Here is a 19,222-nt window from a genome sequence, read left to right on the forward strand (position 1 = left end):
CAAATGCTCATGGGATAACAATTGCTTGAAGGCAGGGGCAGTGCAGGAAATAATTTCTTTAATGTGAATAAAGATCTAGGCTTTGTTGGATAACCTAGAATGCCCATATACTCACATACTAAAATTTAAAGTCTTCTATCATGATATAGACATCTGTGGCTGTTTTGGTATGCTGCCAACATTGTTCCTCAGGAAATGGGGAATAATAGTAGAAATTCCTTGAATACTTTCATCTGCAGAGTCTTTGATAAATTCATGTCAGCCCTTCCCAGGGCTGTTTTCTTCCTCTCCTGGTCCAACTTGTTCATCAACATGGAATGAGTCATAAACAAACTCAAAGGAGGAGAAACCATGTTTCATTTCATAGGACTGTAGGAGTTTAATGAATTAAGAGAGAAAAACTTTCACTATACATTGATGGGTTTTGCTTTGTCACTCACATGATATATTCAGAAAAGCATGAAATCACTAAACCTGGTTGCACCCTGGCTAAGGAAACTCAAATTGGCTACAAGAAACTCTTTCCAAACCAAATGTCCTCCTTTTTCCCTTCCTATGATGTGGTCACTCCTAGCCAGAGCAGAAAAAGCAAGGGTCAAGCTTTTAGATGAGCGGATAAAGTCCTAATCTGACCTAACTGTGCTCTAGGTCACATCCCAGACCCTAAACTCAGCCAGATGACATGCAGAGGGGACTCTTGAACCTACACTGGTCTAGCTTCTTCATCTTCTTTCTCAGCAAAGGACATCGAATGTATGTTCACAGAGGTGGTGGCCTACATCCTTTCAAACATCATGAAGACATAATTATGCTACTATATTATCCAGAAGAAATTTTAATTGACAGCCAAGCAGGTTTTTACTGACTGTACTTCTGCACTTGATTCTGAGGCACTTTCTACCACAGTCTTCCCTAGAAATGATGGCACTCTTTGCAAACAGAGGATGCTAGGAATGGAAAAACACTTTTAGTAGCTGCAAATAACTTACATAGAAAAAGTCAGGTATGTGAGGTCAGAAGGGCCTACAGTTTCAGCTTTGGAAGAGTTATATTTCTTCTGGCAGGACAGAAGGTTTCTAAAGGATAACAGAATTTAAGAGGTTACAAAACGGATGCCTCAACAGGGAGCTTTAGAGAATTGTACATTTGTCTTACATAGAGCCTAGCCAGAGAAATCATGTCAAAAGTTCATTATTTCGTGACCTGAAGGAAAAGCAGAATTGTCAGAGGATTCCCATTCCTGACCATGACTGCGTGTAGATATTCATGGAGGCAGGCTCTTATCTGGCTATATGCACACACATTCACACAAACATCCACGCCCCCTCTCCACTGGAGGCTGAGAGCATTGTTATAAATATTCATGAGATGATTATTATTAATGTCACTGAGGTGAGTTTGTTCCTTCTCAGTAGAGACTGGTTTTTATACCTAGAAACTGATCAATTGCAGTAGAAATGGCAGCTTTGATCCAGCCTAGCTAAAGCAATCCTGTACATCTGACTTCCACAATGTAGATTATTTGCCTAGGTGTTTTTAATCCCCCTTCCTCCACCCTCATCCCATCATTTAACTTCATCCAGCAGAGATTTCCAACTTTGGTACAAAATACAACATCCTTGGGAGCACAGTTTCCAGAGTTTTGAAGAATTATATCTTGATTATTACTTTCTTTCCTATGAGCAAAAATTAAACAAGACATAAAGTTGATTCTAAGAAATCTCAGTAGATTCCTGGGGGGTGATTTTTGTAAAAATGCATTAGGAGAGAATTACAACACATTTGCTACTTTTCTTATTTAAAAAAAATAATTAATTACAACAGGTATTATTAAAAAGCTATTTCTAAGAATAAAAGTTCTTATAGTCACAGGGAGAGTTAAAAGAAAAAGAAAACAGCTACTGGTGACAGTTAACTACATCCCTACATATCAATCAGAGACTCTCCCCAACCAATTGGCCTGCCTGCTTACTCTACATGCATGATATAACATAATGTGAAATTACCAAGAACTACTGTTTTCAGAAAAAAAAAGACTTATTTTTGGTTGAAATGAAAATGTTTATTTTTGCCCTAGACCTAAGAAATCATGTTAAATAAGTCAAACACTGGTGTAAGTATAGGGGAGTGGAAGATGCCTACACCTGTTTAGTGCCTGATTAGAAATGCTTTTTATTAGCTTCCTACACTCCCCTTGCCAACAACATTCACCTTTCAGAATAGTCTGATCCTTAGTAAAACAGCGGTTGAAGTCATGGCAAGAGAAAATGTCTGTCCAGAGGAAGACGGCAGGAGGAGGCGCTCATGACATACGACTGACCTTAGGCACCCAGTGGCATTGCGCAGCACCTGTGATGAATGCAGCTGTATTTTCCGATCGTCCTGAAGAGGTGAATTTTCCCAGCCTGAGTGGGGGATAATCACCGCGTTGGTCAATACCGCCAGGGCATCCTGGATGATTGGCATTTTGAGTGCATCGCATGACGAGAGGTTCCAAAGGACTCCTGCAAGAGACACACAAAGAGAGCTTTTGAGTGGCCACTAGTTTTTCTCTTCTCAAAACTGTTTTCCTTATTTGAGTTAACAGCACTGGCTGGAAGGATTAAGATAGTGTGGGCACATCCCCTAGAGCTTGCCTTTAATTCTGGAACATCTGTGTGAACCCATTAGAAGAGGCTGGGAAGATCTGATGGGGGAGCAGAGCAATTGTGACATGATTAGCTTTATTTCATCATGCAGACTAACTGAGGATGAGAGGTCTGATTGGATTGAGGCGACCAACCAGGCTTCTGTTCACTATTAATACAATGGATCCAAGTTCCCAAAAGCTAACCAAGACCAAAGAGATGTGAAAATTATTTGAAATGGACTAGCAGAGCATCTTTGTTTTACTCAAGACCTCAGTGTGCACATGTGGTCCATCTGATTCACTTAGATTCCACATACAACAGCCACCATAGGGTAGGACCTTTATGAGAATCCAGCATCAGGTCTGATGACGACGGGCTCAACAAGCAATAGAAACTTATTGTTATTTGTGACAGTTTTGTCAGCTTTTCTCTGAAAGCAATGGTCATGGAGGGCCGACAGAATGTTCCCCCTTAGATAATGACAAAGGGGGTAGTAGGAAGTAGAGGGACTGTCTGCAAATAGATAGAGTGCAACAGTAATTAATGTAGGCAGAGCAAAGCAAAATGTTAAGGATGGATGATGTTTTAGGCTTTTAAATATTTTTAGAAATGAGACTAATTCTAGGAAAGGTCATAAGCATTGCATATGGAACATCATTTGAAAATGCTTTTAAAATAATTATTCTATTTTTTGTTTAGAACAGTACACATAAAGAAAAAAGAAACAGAATATACTCTGTTTTCCTTTGAAAGAAAGCCTGTATGCTCCCTCAATCTAAACAGGCACCATCCCTGCAGATATTAGAAATAAAAAGCTGTGGTTGTCTTTAGTAATAGCACTTCCAGCTTTTTTGTTTAATAAGCTTTCAATGTATTTTAATGAGATGAGATTTTGTCCTGTCTACTGTGTTATGAATAAATGGAACACATTTATTTCTAAAATTTTGTTTTATTAGTTCCTTGCCTTGCACATGCTGAACTATCCAAGGGCATGAATAATACAAATATGACTGTTAATAACTAAATAAGGCACTATAAAAATAAAGTGACTATAAAGTTCTATAAAAATGTGACTACTATAGAGACAAATTCTTTCAACTGTCTTTAGAAATAACATTTACTGAGAATTTTATTTAAGTGAATACCAAGGAAACAAAATGTTTTTGATATCCAGTATGTATAAATCAATCCTTTAGTGCAAAGGGTTAACTTGAGGGAAAATCTGGCCTGCCTGTTTTTATAAATAAAGTTTTATTGGAACACGGCCATGTCTGTTCATTTACATATTTCTATGTCTGCTTTTGTCCTACAAAGGAAGAGTTGGGTATTTGTGACAGAGACTATACAGTCCACAAAACCTCAACAATTTAATATCTGGTCCTTTACAGAAAAATTTTGTCCAATTCTGCTTTAGCACATTGACTGTTTTCCATACATGTTGTATTGCCTTTAGCATCCTAAATCGCATATTCAAATACTGATCAATGGTACACAGAAGGTGTCAGAATATATTCTGTTTTGGACTGATTTGAAATACTAGGAATATTACATACACATTTGCCTTGTTTTAAATAAAATGCAAAGTTTTTTATTTATCTATTAAGAAATGCCTTACTAAATTTTGATAATCAAAATGATTACTTTCATTCATCTGCAGTCTCAAAAAATGTTACCGTTTTATAGTAAAATAATTGAGTTTTCAGTTTACACGAGCACATTAAAAAGAAATTAGTCTCTACCTCAGTATTTGAGAATAACTTTTAAGAATATCATGTTAAGGAAATAAGGTTGATGAAAAGTAAACATCAGCTTCTATTAAAAAAAGAGAATATCATGTTAAAGCATTTATACCTGTTCTTCCAAGCATATAATGCAAAAATACAAAAACAAAATATTAATTTTTTCATTCCCAAATCCTGATTTTAAAATACCAATACCTGAAAACTGAGGCTTATAAATGCTTTAAAATATTGATAATATGTTTTGCTGCACAATACATTTCCTCTAAAATCTTAGTAGCAAAAGAGAAACTTTATCATTTTTACATGCAATGAATTTAAAAGAATCTACAGGTTTTCTATGATAAAAAAGAGCTAGTTTTACTGTTTTCTATGAAGCAGAAAGGAGACAGGAAAAGGAAGGGAGGGAAATCAAAGAAAAATTAAAGGCCTAATCTAATATCTGACAAGAAATAAAAGGATGCAAAAGAAGATATGATCTGAGAGATCTCTTTATTGGGCTGTTCTATCTTCTTCACCTTTCTTGCTAATTCTTTAATTAGTGTAACCTAATTCAGAATCGTGCAGGGACAGAAGTTCACATTCATTCCACCTTTCCGGGCTGGCTCCATCTGTGAGTCACATTCCAATGAACTTATCGCAGCACTTGATCCGTATCTCTGAGCCTTCTATCTTAATTTATATCCGCAACCCACAAGCGCTTCCTGAACGTATCAGAACTGCAGTGAATCTCTACCAGAAACAACTTCATCACCTCTGGATGATAACTTGGCAAAGTGGATGTAATGCAGCGAGACTTTTTAAAGGGGGTCAAATTTAGCAAACCAGTTGCAGGGGATCCTCAAAATTTTGAGTTTGGGTTAGATTATCTGGACACAGAGACTAAGCTTGAGTGTAGAAGCAGCAGTTTCTGGAGAAAATTGAGATAAAGGTTGATATGTGTGGCAGGAATAAAAAGTGAGAAACAGCTGGGAACTCCACATCTGTCCTGCTACACACACACACACACACACACACACACATTAGTATTGGCTGAAGGGAGAAAGATTAGTGGAGAAAACGGGAAATATCTAGGTGTCCTCTCTGAACAAATGGAAAAATAAGTGTTTTGCTTAAATTCCTCTGCACTCCTTCCTCCCTTTCTTTCATGGTGGTTTAAGATATTTCTACAAATTCTTTGACATTTCCTTCAAATGATGGAGCCTAATTCTCGTCGCCATGAGTGAGGACTGGGCTTAGTTATTCACTTCTGGCCAACACAATATGGTGGAAGTGACCACGAGTGACTGGAGCCTAGATCATAAAATACATATTGTGGCTTCCTCTAAGTTCTTTCTCTTGTATTGTTATTTTAGAGGAAGCCAATTTTCACTTCCTGAGACCCTCAAACAGCCCTATGGAGGAGCCACTGTGGCAAAGAACCAAGGCCTTCAGCCACAGTCACCTGAGAGCACCATTTTGGAAGTGGATCCCCCAGCCCCAGTCGAGCCTTCGGATGACTGCAAACTCATGAGAGATCCCGAGGCAGGACCACCCAAATCTGCTGTTCCTAGATTCCTGACACATAGCACTGTGGAGAGACGAATGTTTGCTGTTTTAAGCTGCTAAATTTGGGGGTAATTTATTATGCAAAACATATGTTTTTTTAAAAGATAGTATACATTACCTTTCTCTCAAACTCCCACTTTCTTTTTGTTCCGTTCTCATTCTCTTTCCTTTCCCTTTGCTTTTCTACAATGGATCAACTCATTTTTTTCCCTCATGCCTTTCTACAACATTTTTCTCTAGTTACTCCTCTCTTACCCGTTTCCATTTGTTCTCTTATTCTTTCCAACTTCTGTTGTGACAGTAAACAAGATATAAGAAGGATGGTCCAGCTAAACTTTTAATTACATTTAAAATACAATTTAATTTAAATGACAAACATTTCATTTTTTAAAATGTATCATTCTTCATATCTGCAACTTAATAAGTGGCCAAACACTTTGTTTAATTTGGAATAATTGTGCATTAGTTTCCAATTGCTGCTATAATAAATCACTGCATAGTGACTTAAGAAACATAGATTTATTCTCTTACAGTTTTGTAGGTCTGGGGTCTAAACTGAGCCAGCAGGACTGCGCACCTTCTGGAGGCTCTAGGGCAGAATGTGTTTTCTTGTCTTCTCCAGCTCTGGAGGCTGCCTGAATTCCCTGGCTTGAGTTCTTACATCCCTCTCATCTTGGCTTCTAACATCACATCTCTCCTCTGACTCTGATCCTCCTGCCTCTTTCTCATAAGGACACCTGTGATCACACTGCACCCACTTGCATAATCCAAGACCCCTAACTCAATCACACCTGCAAAGTCCCTTTCACCATGTGAGGTAACATTTATAGGCTCTGGGAATTAGGATATGGATACCTTTGAAGGGGGGCATTAGTCAATCTACCACAAATCCCCTCAAAAATGTTCTGTTATGCTTAAAATAAAATTAAACTTCTTACGGCAGTTTCATGATCAAGTCTTTCCCTAAATCTCTAAATTCATCTTCAGTCAGATCCATTCATTCATTTATCCTCTCCATACACATTAAGGACCTACTATGTGTGTGGTCCTATTTGACGCAAAGTGGAGATATCAGTGAACAAAACAAAAAATCCTTGTGCACATGGCCTGGGCATCACTATAACTATGCTCTGGCCACCATGGCTTATTGTTTTTCCTTGAACATAGAAGCTCGTTTATGTCACAGGGCCCTTGGACTTGCTACTGCCTCATTCTGGAACATTCTTCCCTAGATCTTTCCATGGCTAATCATTCTTCCATTCACATGTCACCTTAAATGTGCTAAACTCAGAGAAGCTTGTATGGATCAAACTAAACTACCTCCCCAGACACCTACTGTCAGACTTCCTATTTTAATTTTTAGCAGAGACCTTATCACTAACTCATTCTATCACCTCCTCACTGTCCTCCCCACAACAGGGTCCCCAACCACGAAATGAAAGCAGACACTTGTCTGTGTTCATCGTATGCAGCGCACACACAGCACACAGAATCCCCAGCACACAGAATAAGCTCTGACACACAGGAGGTGTTCCCCAATTAGGCACTAAATAGAAATCAGAATTACTAACTGGCTGGTAGGACCCTTACAGGACGCCACATGCTGCAGGCATCAAACATTCTCTATCACAGTGCTAGAAAAATGATGGGATGTCTTAAAAGAATCAAATAGCAGAGGCAAGATATAATTTTACAAATAATAAATCCAAATGAGAGTATAAAAGTGTTATTTAAATAGGATTAGATACCTTCAATCTACAGAAATTCTACTTTTAGTTACTAGAGAAAAATTTATGTCACTGAAAAACATTAATCAGTTTAGCATTAGAAGGCTTATCTCTGGTGGTGATGCATTTGGATAATTTTCTTATATTAACTCCCTGGTAATTCTAAATTAGCCAAGGTAATACTAAAATTTAAATTCATGAAAAAACTGTGAAATTGATTGAATTCACCAGTTTTCAGCATCCATGACAAGTTACCCTATTCATTCTTATCTGAAGGTAACACAAAAATGTTTTATAGTATTTTGGTTGATGGTTACTAACACATTATAATTTACCTGCTAATTTCTTCTAGATTATAATCTGTAATAAAATTGTTTTAGAGCATCATTCCTTTAATTACATTCATTCAATAGCTTTCCTTTATCAGTGTAAAATTATTGCTGTTCCAAATATAATTTTGATAGTAGGTTTAGTTGAGAAGACTCTATTTCAGTACTTATTTAAATAACTACTTACGTATACTAAATATATTTAAAATATAGTTTATTTTTATTTCAGGCACAGGATGGCTCTTTTCCTTGAGATTATCCATATTCATGAGCAGTGACTGGATTATTAAAATTTCTTTAATAAAATCTTAATTACTTTCATTTGATCCTTTACTTTGTTTTAATAGAGGGTAATTGTGGTTCTTTTTCCTGAAAGAGATGAAGATTATCTTGGGGGGAGAAAAAAGCCCAGATGAACAAAAAAACACATTTTGATAACAGCAAGTTTTAAATAATGATAAAATCAAATGCTGCCTTGCGGCTATGCAAGGCTTCCCGACAGCCCCCTGGTTTGCTTTCGGTGTTTTCTTTCCAGTCACTGGACCTAAAACACAAACCCTCCACATGGGCAAGGCTCAAACCAAAGTTCAGAGGAAAGCTGGGCTTAATTCATTTTAAATAAATGTTTTAAAACATGTATTTAAGGTTAATCAGTGAATTAAAAATTAACTTAATGTATTTATGAGAATTTATTTTAAACAAATCCCTCATTTCTTTTATTTCTAGAGTGATAGTTTGTATAGCTGGAGAGAGGGAGAGCAAAAGGTTGAAGAACTGGGGAAAAAAAAGTTCACCTTATAAAAAAGTCAGAGTTGGGGCTAGGTGGGGGTGTGAGGGGGATGAGGGGGTACCCACCATTGCCTTCTCCACCCCCACTCATTCACACCTTGAGTTCCTGGGTGGGCAGAGGGTGGCTGATTAAAATGTGGAGGCCCAGGACACCCTGAACTGCTGTTGTGTTGTGTGTGTGCATCTGCGGTACAAACGAGCATTTGGGTGCCTGCATATAAACACCCTCAACATGTCCCCAAGAAGCAATGACCCCCAGTTACGGCTGTGAATTGGGATTGTCTTGAGAGTCCTTCCAGATAGAAAAGATTCACATACCATACTCACTTTATGCTTTTTAAAAATAAAAGTATTTATCTTGAGTCTTGTTAAAGTTTACTAAAATGTTGCTATAATAACAGGTAGCTTCTTAGGCCCAAACTCCTCAAAGGTTTCCTGTAGGAATCCCAGGATTTGGTTGACCAGAACAAATGACCTCTAAATTCTCCTCCTTAATATTCCAAGAGAGAAGCTGCAGCGGCCTTTGCAGAGGGGATTACTTGAAGGTTAATCCTTTTAGAATTTTAACTCACTGAATCAGCCTTGGAAGTTCAGAGTCTCATAGAGACGGTGATGAGAAGAAAGAGCCCCTGGGGTTAATGGATGCAGGGGTGAGGAGGGAGAAGAATTGGACTGTCACAGTCGATGACTGTAAACTATCATTCCACTATTCCCACATAAGGCTATTCTGGTCCAAACACAGAATTGTTTTCAAAATAATCACACAAAAATGCTGAGAATTACGTAGAATTATTCTTTCTCATTTTCAAAATACATACCTAATTTGTTTAGCTCCAGAATGGATGAAGAGCGAGTTGTTCTTCTTCACATTTGAAAGTAACTCAGATCTTTGCTATTAAACACCAGGCAAATTCTGGTTTAAGCTGATTGAATCTACCTGGGTCCCCATGAGATGCTTTAATTCCCAAAGTTCTAAAACAATTTTGTTACAAGGTACACCCATCAGTATCAAGGTGCTGTCTTGTTCTCAGGCCAAAAATGATCCCAGTAGCACTCTCTTATTCAAATTTCAGCACCAGAAGCATAAATTTAAAGTTTAGATGAAGTTGGTATAGATTTATATGGCAAGAAGCTATAGTAACCTAAATTTTTGATTAGTTTAAAAAATTATCTTCACTTTTGTTTTCAGAGTCTGAATTTATTTTATTTAAGACAAAAGACTATAAATAACTGACTTTTTTAAAATGAAAGAATCAAATCTCAGATATGTCTATGATCTCTTTCCATTCTAAACTGGAGTATGCATATCCTAATTTCTTTAGAATTCTTCCATTAAATGTTTTCAATCAAGGCATAACAGATCAGGTGCTATTCATGGAAAATGATGCCTGTCTCCAACCGGATGCCTTCCTGCAGCTGGCAATGCAGCTACTACCTAAGAAGGGGAACGCTCTCCCTGTGGTAATTTTTTTTTAAGTAATTGTGCTTGAAAAATAATTTTTATGTCAACGTCTGGTAGTAGCCATCTGTGAAAGTCATGGGTTCATCTTTGATCACAGCATTTTATAAATGAACCATAGAATTCCATATTTCCCAATTCCTAAGAGATCAACAGTTGGGATAAACAATTAGGCTTCCTTGAAACTATGGCCTTCTTCCATGACCTTGGGCATGCCAGAACGTTGAAAAAACATCACCAGTGCATCCAAGCTGAGGTTCATAATCTCTGGAAAGTGGTCCTGGAACTCTTTTCCTAAAAGTTACTGAAGTTAGGGATTATACACTTTTACCCGACAAGCGATGAATGAACAAGTAGATGAATGATGTTAAAGCGTAAGGACCTCAAACTATCACGGAGCATGGCTGAGCTAGATGTCTAAAAGAAGATCACATTAAACAAACACAAAAAGAATAATAGCCCAAAATACCTAACATTTTTGAGTTCTTGTTATGCACCAAGGTTTTTGCTAATCCCCTTGCATATATTAACTCATGTAAACCTTTGATCAAATCCATTTTACAGATGAGGAAACAGATACAGAGTAGCTGAGTTGCTTGTCAAAGTCATTCGACTTTTGGGGGGAAAATGAAGGTCAGATAAGCGTTTGTGATGCATATGAACAATCAGGCAAATGTCAGCACATAAATTTGCTGCTTGAAATTGGAGAGAGGTGATGTGGTTTGCTCTTCTTTGAAGCAGAATACACGAACACAAAAGAATGTTCTGCTTTTCATCTTTTTCCAGTTTCCTTTTAGCTTCAGGAAATGTAGCTTGAGAAATTTCAAGAAGTCATTTGAGTTCACAGAAGGAAGAACATTCAGTTTTAGTTTTTTTAATTGATGGATAAAATTGTATTTATGTATTATGTACAACATGATGTTTTGAAGTATATATTCACTGAGGAATGGCTAGACCTAGTTAATTAACAAGAACATTCAGTTTTGAAACTACTTTTACAAATAATTTTTCTTGCATACGTTTAATTCTGCTGACCTCTGCTAAAAAAATATAGCTACAACCTTCCGTGGAAAAAAATTAACAAGCAACTGATTGAGATGAGGGGTAATTTTAAAACTAGATCTTTAACCTGTCCACGATACTAATTTCAAAACTAGGCCTTATTTTCAGTTAAATCAAAATTGTCTGATATTGTTGCTCCACCATTAATAATACCAATGAAAATCATAAGTCCTCATTTATTAAGCTTTTACTATATCACATGTACTGGTAAATCCTGACCATAACCCTAGAAGAGAGGTACTGCTATTGGTTTCATTCCACAGAGTCATAACTAAAGATTAAAGAGGTTACAAAAATCTCCCACCGATAGGTAACAGACAAGAGGACAGAGCTGGGAAATGAACCCCAGCTCTCACACTCCAAATTATGTCGCTTCTTAGAGACACTCTATTCAGAGGTTATTTTTCATGGAAAATATGAAGACAGTGGATAATAAAAATAAGACTCATCTATAATCTCTGCTGATAATGCTCAAATTTATATTTCTGAGTTTCATTTTCATAACCCAAAATGTGGACATTTATTATTCCACATTTTCTACCGAACATATTTTCTTTCCCCTCAGATTCCCTATGCTAGCCTAGTCCCTAAATCAGAGATTGGGGGAAACTTCTATTTCCTTGTGCCATTTCTTATGGTTTTAGTGTTTCAGCAGATATTTTGTGAATGCCTGTCAAAGCAAGGTTTTGCTAGGTACTCTGAGGAATATACAGTTTATTAGTAAGAGTCCACTCCAAGAGATAAAAGTAAGTACACCTGTCCAGTGGCATATGAAACTCACTCTATAGAGTTGTATATGCTAAAACCCCTTAACTGTCAGAGATGACGTGCCAAGAAAATTCAGGTAACGAAAGATCATACTGGGAGGGAATCACAGAAGGCTCTATGGGAGAGAGGGGTCTTGAGCTGGCCCTGAAGGATGAACAGAATGAGCCAGAATGACAGAGAAAACTTCAGGTGTCAAGAAAGACAGCCAAGGCTTGCAGATAAGAATGGGTAATGCATAATAGCATTAATGAGTATGGGCCTAATATGTAGCACTGGTCCCCAACCCCAGGGCCATGGACCATTAGTGCGCCGTGACCTCTTAGGGACCAGGCTGCAGAGCTACGCTGCCCGTCCACCCCGATCCGTGGAAAAATCGCCTTCCATGAAACTTAGGAATGGGGCGGGGGGAACAGCAGGAGGTGAGCGAAGCTTCATCTCTACTTATAGCCACTTCCCATTGCTCTGCCCACTTCCCACACCCTGTCTGTGGAAAAATTGTCTTCCATGAAATTGGTCCCTGGTGCCAAAAAGGTTGGGGACCACTGGTAGTAGATGCCAACTAAAATGTTCATTGAGAAAACAAAAAACAAAAAACACACTTCTCAACAATCAGAAGGATACTTATCATTCGGACAATCATGGTCTTACACTAGAATAGTAGTCCTCATCTGGGCCACCATGGGGAAATTCAGAAAGATACCTATGCACCGGCTCTGCCTCTGGAAATTCTGATGTGAGTGATGTGCATGGGTCCTGCCACCCAGAATTGTTTTCAAAGAAGTAGCCAGAGAGAGCAAGCACTGTGGCTGGAAGGTATTCTATCTTAATCCTGCTGAATTTCACTGAGTTCCCCAGTGTCAGCTTCTTCCCCTGTGACTTCCTTCTGATGTACACAGAAAAACTACAAGTCACGACTACAGGAAAGTGATTACTGAGCTTCATGCATGAGATCTTTGTACTGGTAACATCATCGAGGCTCAGCAACCTCATTCATTTATGTATTTGTTTCACCCATTTCATTATCCATCCACCCCTTCAGCAAACAGGATGTTCTTTGGCTCACAGAACTGTTCTAAGCCTCGGTGCGAGCAAACCACCCGAGAACTCAATCCCACAAACATGCTGCGATTTTGGTCCAGTTTCTCTGCAGAGATGGGGAGAGAATGATGGGAAAAGGAGAGAAGTGGTCTCCAGCTTCAAAGAGCTTCCGTGGGTGAGGGAGACTAAACAAGAAAGCAAACACACACGGTGTGTGGTTACAGACGGAGAGAGCCCCCCCACCCCGACAGAGGATGCAAAGGGCGATGCTGCTGACAGAGGACGCAGGGCCCAGCCACGCAGCACGACCCGGGCCGGCACAAGGGCTAGTGCAAATCAGCCAGGCAGAGAGCACACAGCCCACTCAGGCCATGAAGGAAGGGCCGCACAGTGGGACAGCACTGGAGAGGTGTGTCAGGCACTCCCTTGGCCCCCTCCACACTTAATTGTGTTTTCAGCAAGGACCATACAGTTGAAGTGAAGACACCAAGAAGAGAGTGGGGTATGGGTTTTGGACCCAGGGGAAGTCATTGTGCTTTTGTTTCTTGGTGTCTAGATAAGAAAACTGATGTTTAATTACAAAATTCAAGGCATTCAATTTTCAGTTTTTTACCAACACCGTATCTACAACACTGTGATGTCTAACACTGTCTATAGTCGGGGCTCACATTGTTCCTTGAAAAAGTATCAACTGTGTTCTCTGCTGAGTATCCTAGGCACTAGGCATCCCTCTGGCATGCAGCTGGGTTGAGACAATGGAGGAACAAGTGGGACGTCAGAGGACACGAGGAGAGAGAGCTGAGGGTGTTAGGCCCACTCCTCAGTAATGCCGGTGGAGCTGGGAACCCTCGAGGTTAGAGCACCCCCTCCACGGCTCCCCGTCTCTCTGGGGTCTGGAGACACCATTGATACATCTCCAGATGTCCCACTGATACATCCCCAGCTGCCTAGCCACCCCTGGATCGGTCCGCTGGCCCTGCCCACACCTTGGAAAAGAGTTCCTTCATCAGATTCTCTAGAGAATCCCATACGAGTGTTCCCTTTGTGTCCAGCTGGAACTCTGATGGGAGCTGGTGTGCAGGGGACGCATTCTAAAAAAGGGCTCGGAGGCCACAATAAAAAGTTTCAATTATATCCAGAGGTGCAGTGGGACATCATTGAGCAGGTAACTGTCATGACTAGGTTTTTCTTTTTGTTTTATAATGCTTCATTCCTTTGTGGTATGCCAACAGCACTAAATAGCAAAGTATAATATAAGATAAATTCTTAATTGGTCATCAGGCTACATGGGTGTAACCCATTTTAATTATTTTTTAAATTAAGATGAAATTCCTATAACATTCAACTCACCACATTACAGTGCACAATCCTGTGGCATTTAGTACATTCACAATAATGCACCTCTATCACCTCTGCCTGGCTCCCAAATATTTTCACCACCCCCAAAGGATGGGTTTCTGAACACACTGTTCTGGAGGCATTCCGCAGAGAACAGGCAGAAATGAGGTAAGAAAGTGAGCAGACGGGCTAAGGAGGCTACTTCAGAACCCCCAGGGAGAAATGTTCCGCAGAGACAGAAAGGGTCCGTCTGGACCATAACTGGGATGTCACCCTGTCTGGCTGGCAGCTCAACTGGATGTGGGTGCGGAGGCAAATGGAGACTTTCTGGCCTTGAGCACAGAGGTGAGGAAGGCTGGAGGACGGAGAGGTCTGGCGGGAAATCGTGGGTTCCCATTTGGGATGTGTTAAATTTGAGATGCCAATTAGCCCTCCAACGGTATCCGGAAGCAGCTGGGTGCAGGAGTCTGGAGCACGACACTAAAGATAGAAATGTAGAGTCCTCAACATTTAGGTGGTATTTAAAGCCTCGGGACTGGATGAAGTCACAGAAATAGAGTTCAAATAAAGAGCCACCAGCCCAGAGCATGCGTGCCCTGAGCACGCCTACATTTAAGGGTCTGGTGATGACGGCAGTTTGGCACAAAGAAGAGCAGCACTACAAACAATTTGCACAAACTGTGAACTTTGGGATAGTTTTCTTCTCTTGAATGTCAGCTGACACTTTTCTCTGTTAATTGCTGAGAATTTTGTTTTTAACATCACAGGTCATTTGAAGGTTTAAGTTCTCCTTTCATTATGCACATTCATAAAAAAATCTGACCTTCAGTTCCCCGCATCTGTTTTAGGACCATCAGTGGGCTGGTCGAGGACAAATAAAAACAAGTTAGCCAGTTGATCATTATGCCATGTATTCAGTGACTACGAGCAGAACAAATGGCAGGAGAGGATAAAATCACTTATTTTAGGAATTTCCTGAATCAAAGCAGTAGCATGGCAAAGCATGCATAATGGCAGAGCCTCTGTTATGATTCGAATGTAAAGTGTAATAGGATTTTCAAAAAACAATTTAGGAGAAGTAACAATCTTGCTTATTTAAATGCTATGTGACATTCAGCATTACTCCTTCAGGTAAAATTATAAAACTGATAAAATGACTTTTAGAGATATTGTTGAATGTGCTGAACACATATAATGCATTTATCTGTTGAAGAGCACTTAGGTTACTCTAAAAACTACACTGTTTCCTGAGAATCGAAGGCAACTCTACTGAGCCATTTATGCCAAAACTGTGGAATTTTATGCTTTCTCTATTTCAAACCAAATTTTAGAATGTTCCTATTTTTTGACATTAGAGATTTCCCTGTATGGATATATAAAGTATAAAATAAACTCCATTTTACATTATAATTAATATTTATCAAATTTTATATTCACAAAAAGTATGTTTTTGGTATATATTTTAAAGTTTTCTAAGGTAATAGTGCTATTTTCTCTGATTATAAAATTAACATATGGTAACCTTAAAAAGTCAGTTTATTAAAAAGGAATGAAGAATAAAGCAAAAAAAAAAATCCACCTAGAGATAATCAAATTTGGGGGACATACTCTTGTACACTTCTCTATGCTTATCATATACTCTTATGTCATTTTACAGAAATAGAATCTCAGTGCTGTTTCTTACATGCTGTTTGTTAACTTGCTTTTTGCATTCAATAAATGTCATGGATATATTCTAATATCAACAAACATTTAGCCACATCTTAATTTTTTTTTTTTTTTTTTTTTTTTTTTTTTTTTTTTGAGACAGAGTCTCACTCTGTTGCCCAGGCTAGAGTGAGTGCCATGGCGTTAGCCTAGCTCACAGCAACCTCAAACTCCTGAGCTCAAGCGATCCTCCTGTCTCAGCCTCCCGAGTAGCTGGGACTACAGGCATGCACCACCATGCCCGGCTAATTTTTTTTCTATATATATTTTTAGCTGTCCATATAATTTCTTTCTATTTTTAGTAGAGATGGGGTCTCGCTCTTGCTCAGGCTGGTCTCGAACTCCTGAGCTCAAAGGATCCGCCCACCTCGGCCTCCCAGAGTGCTAGGATTACAGGCGTGAGCCACCGCGCCCGGCCCACATCTTAATTTTTAATGCCTGGTAATGCTCTACTTGACAGACAATTGTGTACTGGTGGAGCTTTAAGTTATTTCTAATTTTTTTTTTTTTTTTTTTGCTGACATTGACTCTTACCTTGTCCCAGAGTGTTTTAAATGCTTTCCATCTATCAACTCATCTGCTTTGAAGATGTTTCTTAATAGCACCTCAATATAAATTCCTAAAACTTGAATCCCTGAGTAAAGAGTTTATACTTTTTTTTTTTTTTCTGAGACAGAGTCTTGCTCTGTTGCCCTGGGTAGAGTGCTGTGGCATCATCATAACTCACTGCAACCTCAAACTCCTGGGCTCGAGCAATCTTCTTGCCTCAGTCTCCCTAATAGCTGGGACTACAGGTGTGCACCACCATGCCTGGGTAATTTTTCTGTTTTTAGTAGAGACAGAGTCTTGTGCTTACTCAGGCTGGTCTCAAACTCCTGAATTCGAGCCATCCTCTTGCCTTGGCACCCCAGAGTGCTAGGATTATAGGTGTGAGCCACTGCGCCCGGCAGAGTCCACATATTTTAAATATTGGGCATATTGCCAAAATGCTCTCCAGAAAGATAACTCTCATGACACTTTCACGCAATAGTGTGCATTTTGCTGCCCCTTTGCTGCCCCCACACTGGGTGCCAGGAGTCATTTGAATCTTTGGAGAACTAATAGCAAACGTGGCGATACCTTCCCATGGGCATTCCTTTTAATTAAACTTCCTTACGAGCATATTAGCTGCCCGCATGTTGTTTTTTAAAATGCTAGTTCATATATTTTATTATTTTACTTCCCAATTGGGTCATACATGGGAATAAACACATAAGTAAAACCACTAAAAATTGCACAGGGTGGCAACCTTACAGAATTTAGAAGGTACCAGAACTGGTATTGATACCACAATCATTATTTTTCCCTTTTCTAATCTTAATTTTTCATGACCTTTAGTCTACTGGCCCCTATATTTCACTTTTCATGGCATTTTTAATTCATTTCTTTTCTACAATTAATCCTATTTTTAAGAATCCAGAGGACACTTATCTTTGCTGTTTCCCACTGACATGATTCTTCTACTTCGTGTCCTGGTAAAAGCAAGATTAAATTATTACAAACACATTTTATATAATGTGTAAAATGGCTTTGGAAATGGGCAGCTAGAGGACATATGCATTGGTGACAATGGACATTAAAATTTACACACTGTTTCCATGGCAAACTCTTTTCTCTGTTGCCAAAGTCTGAGGATACAAAGCTCTGGCCATAGATTTTACTAAGTATATACATTTTATTGTGTTTGTAGGTTGCGGGTGTTGGCACTGATATGGTTGAAGGCAGGATGAATTCCTTCATGGCATGAGCTCCTACTGGTCCATCCTAGTAATTTCTACCTCTTTCTCCAAGCCACCCTACTCTGCGAAGACCAGTTCCTTACCCCAATTTGTAGTAATGGCAACTCAAAATTCATTAAGATCCTAACTGGACTTTATTTTCATGATTCTGATTTATTGTTTCTAGCTTGTGCCTCAATAACCTGCCTGTTCTCACCACCTCTGTTTATCTCGGCAGGCTATTTATTCCAATCCATTGTGTCGCTGCTGTCAGACTAATGGTCCTACCCGCAGGAGGGATTCGTGTCACTGCCCCACTCCACAACCATCTGTTCGTCCCCCATAATCCACAGAGTTAAGAACAAACACCAAACAACTTAATAGAGTGCATCCTAAAAGACCAAGTTTGTAGGATTTTCTGATACGTTTTTCATATAAGTTTCTTACATAAACTCTTAATAAGAGTAAGGCTAATAACATTAAAATATAACCTCTCTTCTGGGAGCTGAGCTAATGAGGTCCAGGTATATGATCCTATGGTTCAATGTTATAAACATATGAGTTTATAAACACCTGCAAAGATGGATGAGTATTACATTTCTCAGCTAATTTCAACAAATCCCAGTGCATTTAGATTCTCCGCAGGGACTATATAAATTGAAGTATCAGGCTTCAAGAATAGAGGAAGGTATAGCTATTCTGTGCTTTACACTGAAGGGAGATCCTGGTGCTTTTGTTTCTGGGTATATAGATAGGAAAACTAATATTCAGTTATAAAATTCAGGGCATTGGTTTTCGGTTTCCTACTAACTGCACCTTTACCACATGGTGATAACTAACACTGTCTATAGTAGGACTCCCATCGGTCTTAAAAAAAGAAAAAAAAAAAAAGCCAGCAAACAAATTCTCGGTCTACTCAAGGACCTAGGGTACTACTTATTTGGGACTCCAGAGACTTTTAACACAAAAAATTAATCAAAATATATGTATAAATATATGCTTGCAAATTATTAAGAGCAGCTATTACCTATTACCTCCTGGAGGCTAAAAACTTATTTAGGAGAAGAGAGATTTTGAGGAGCATCATTGTTTTGTTCAGAGCTATTAGAGCTACAATATATCCTCATTAAACTACACGGAATTAACATTAGATGGAAAAGTTTATACCATTCATTTAAATTCTGAAAAATATTTTACAAAAACTTTTGTGATTTTTGATATTGAGTTGTTCTTCATGGCAATAATTTAACAGTGGTGCCAATTATTTCTTCAAGTGAATTATGGTTTGTGATGATAAAATCATATCATCAGATAAGAAGTGTACTCAATTC

At 38.8% G+C, this 19,222-nt stretch overlaps 1 protein-coding gene across 8 annotated transcripts in view; it reads right to left on the reverse strand.

Annotated features, from left to right (window-relative positions):
• CTNND2 (catenin delta 2) overlaps positions 1–19,222 on the reverse strand; it is an 826,820-nt gene that overhangs the window by 169,070 nt on the left and 638,528 nt on the right. For all 8 annotated transcript variants that reach the window (XM_069491984.1, XM_069491978.1, XM_069491981.1 and 5 more), the window contains one exon: positions 2,321–2,504. In XM_069491984.1, coding sequence (XP_069348085.1) covers positions 2,321–2,504 — 184 coding nt within the window. The remainder of the gene's footprint in view (positions 1–2,320; positions 2,505–19,222) is intronic.

This window comes from Eulemur rufifrons, chromosome 17, assembly GCF_041146395.1.
Source record: "Eulemur rufifrons isolate Redbay chromosome 17, OSU_ERuf_1, whole genome shotgun sequence".
Classification (NCBI taxonomy): Eukaryota; Metazoa; Chordata; class Mammalia; order Primates; family Lemuridae; genus Eulemur; species Eulemur rufifrons.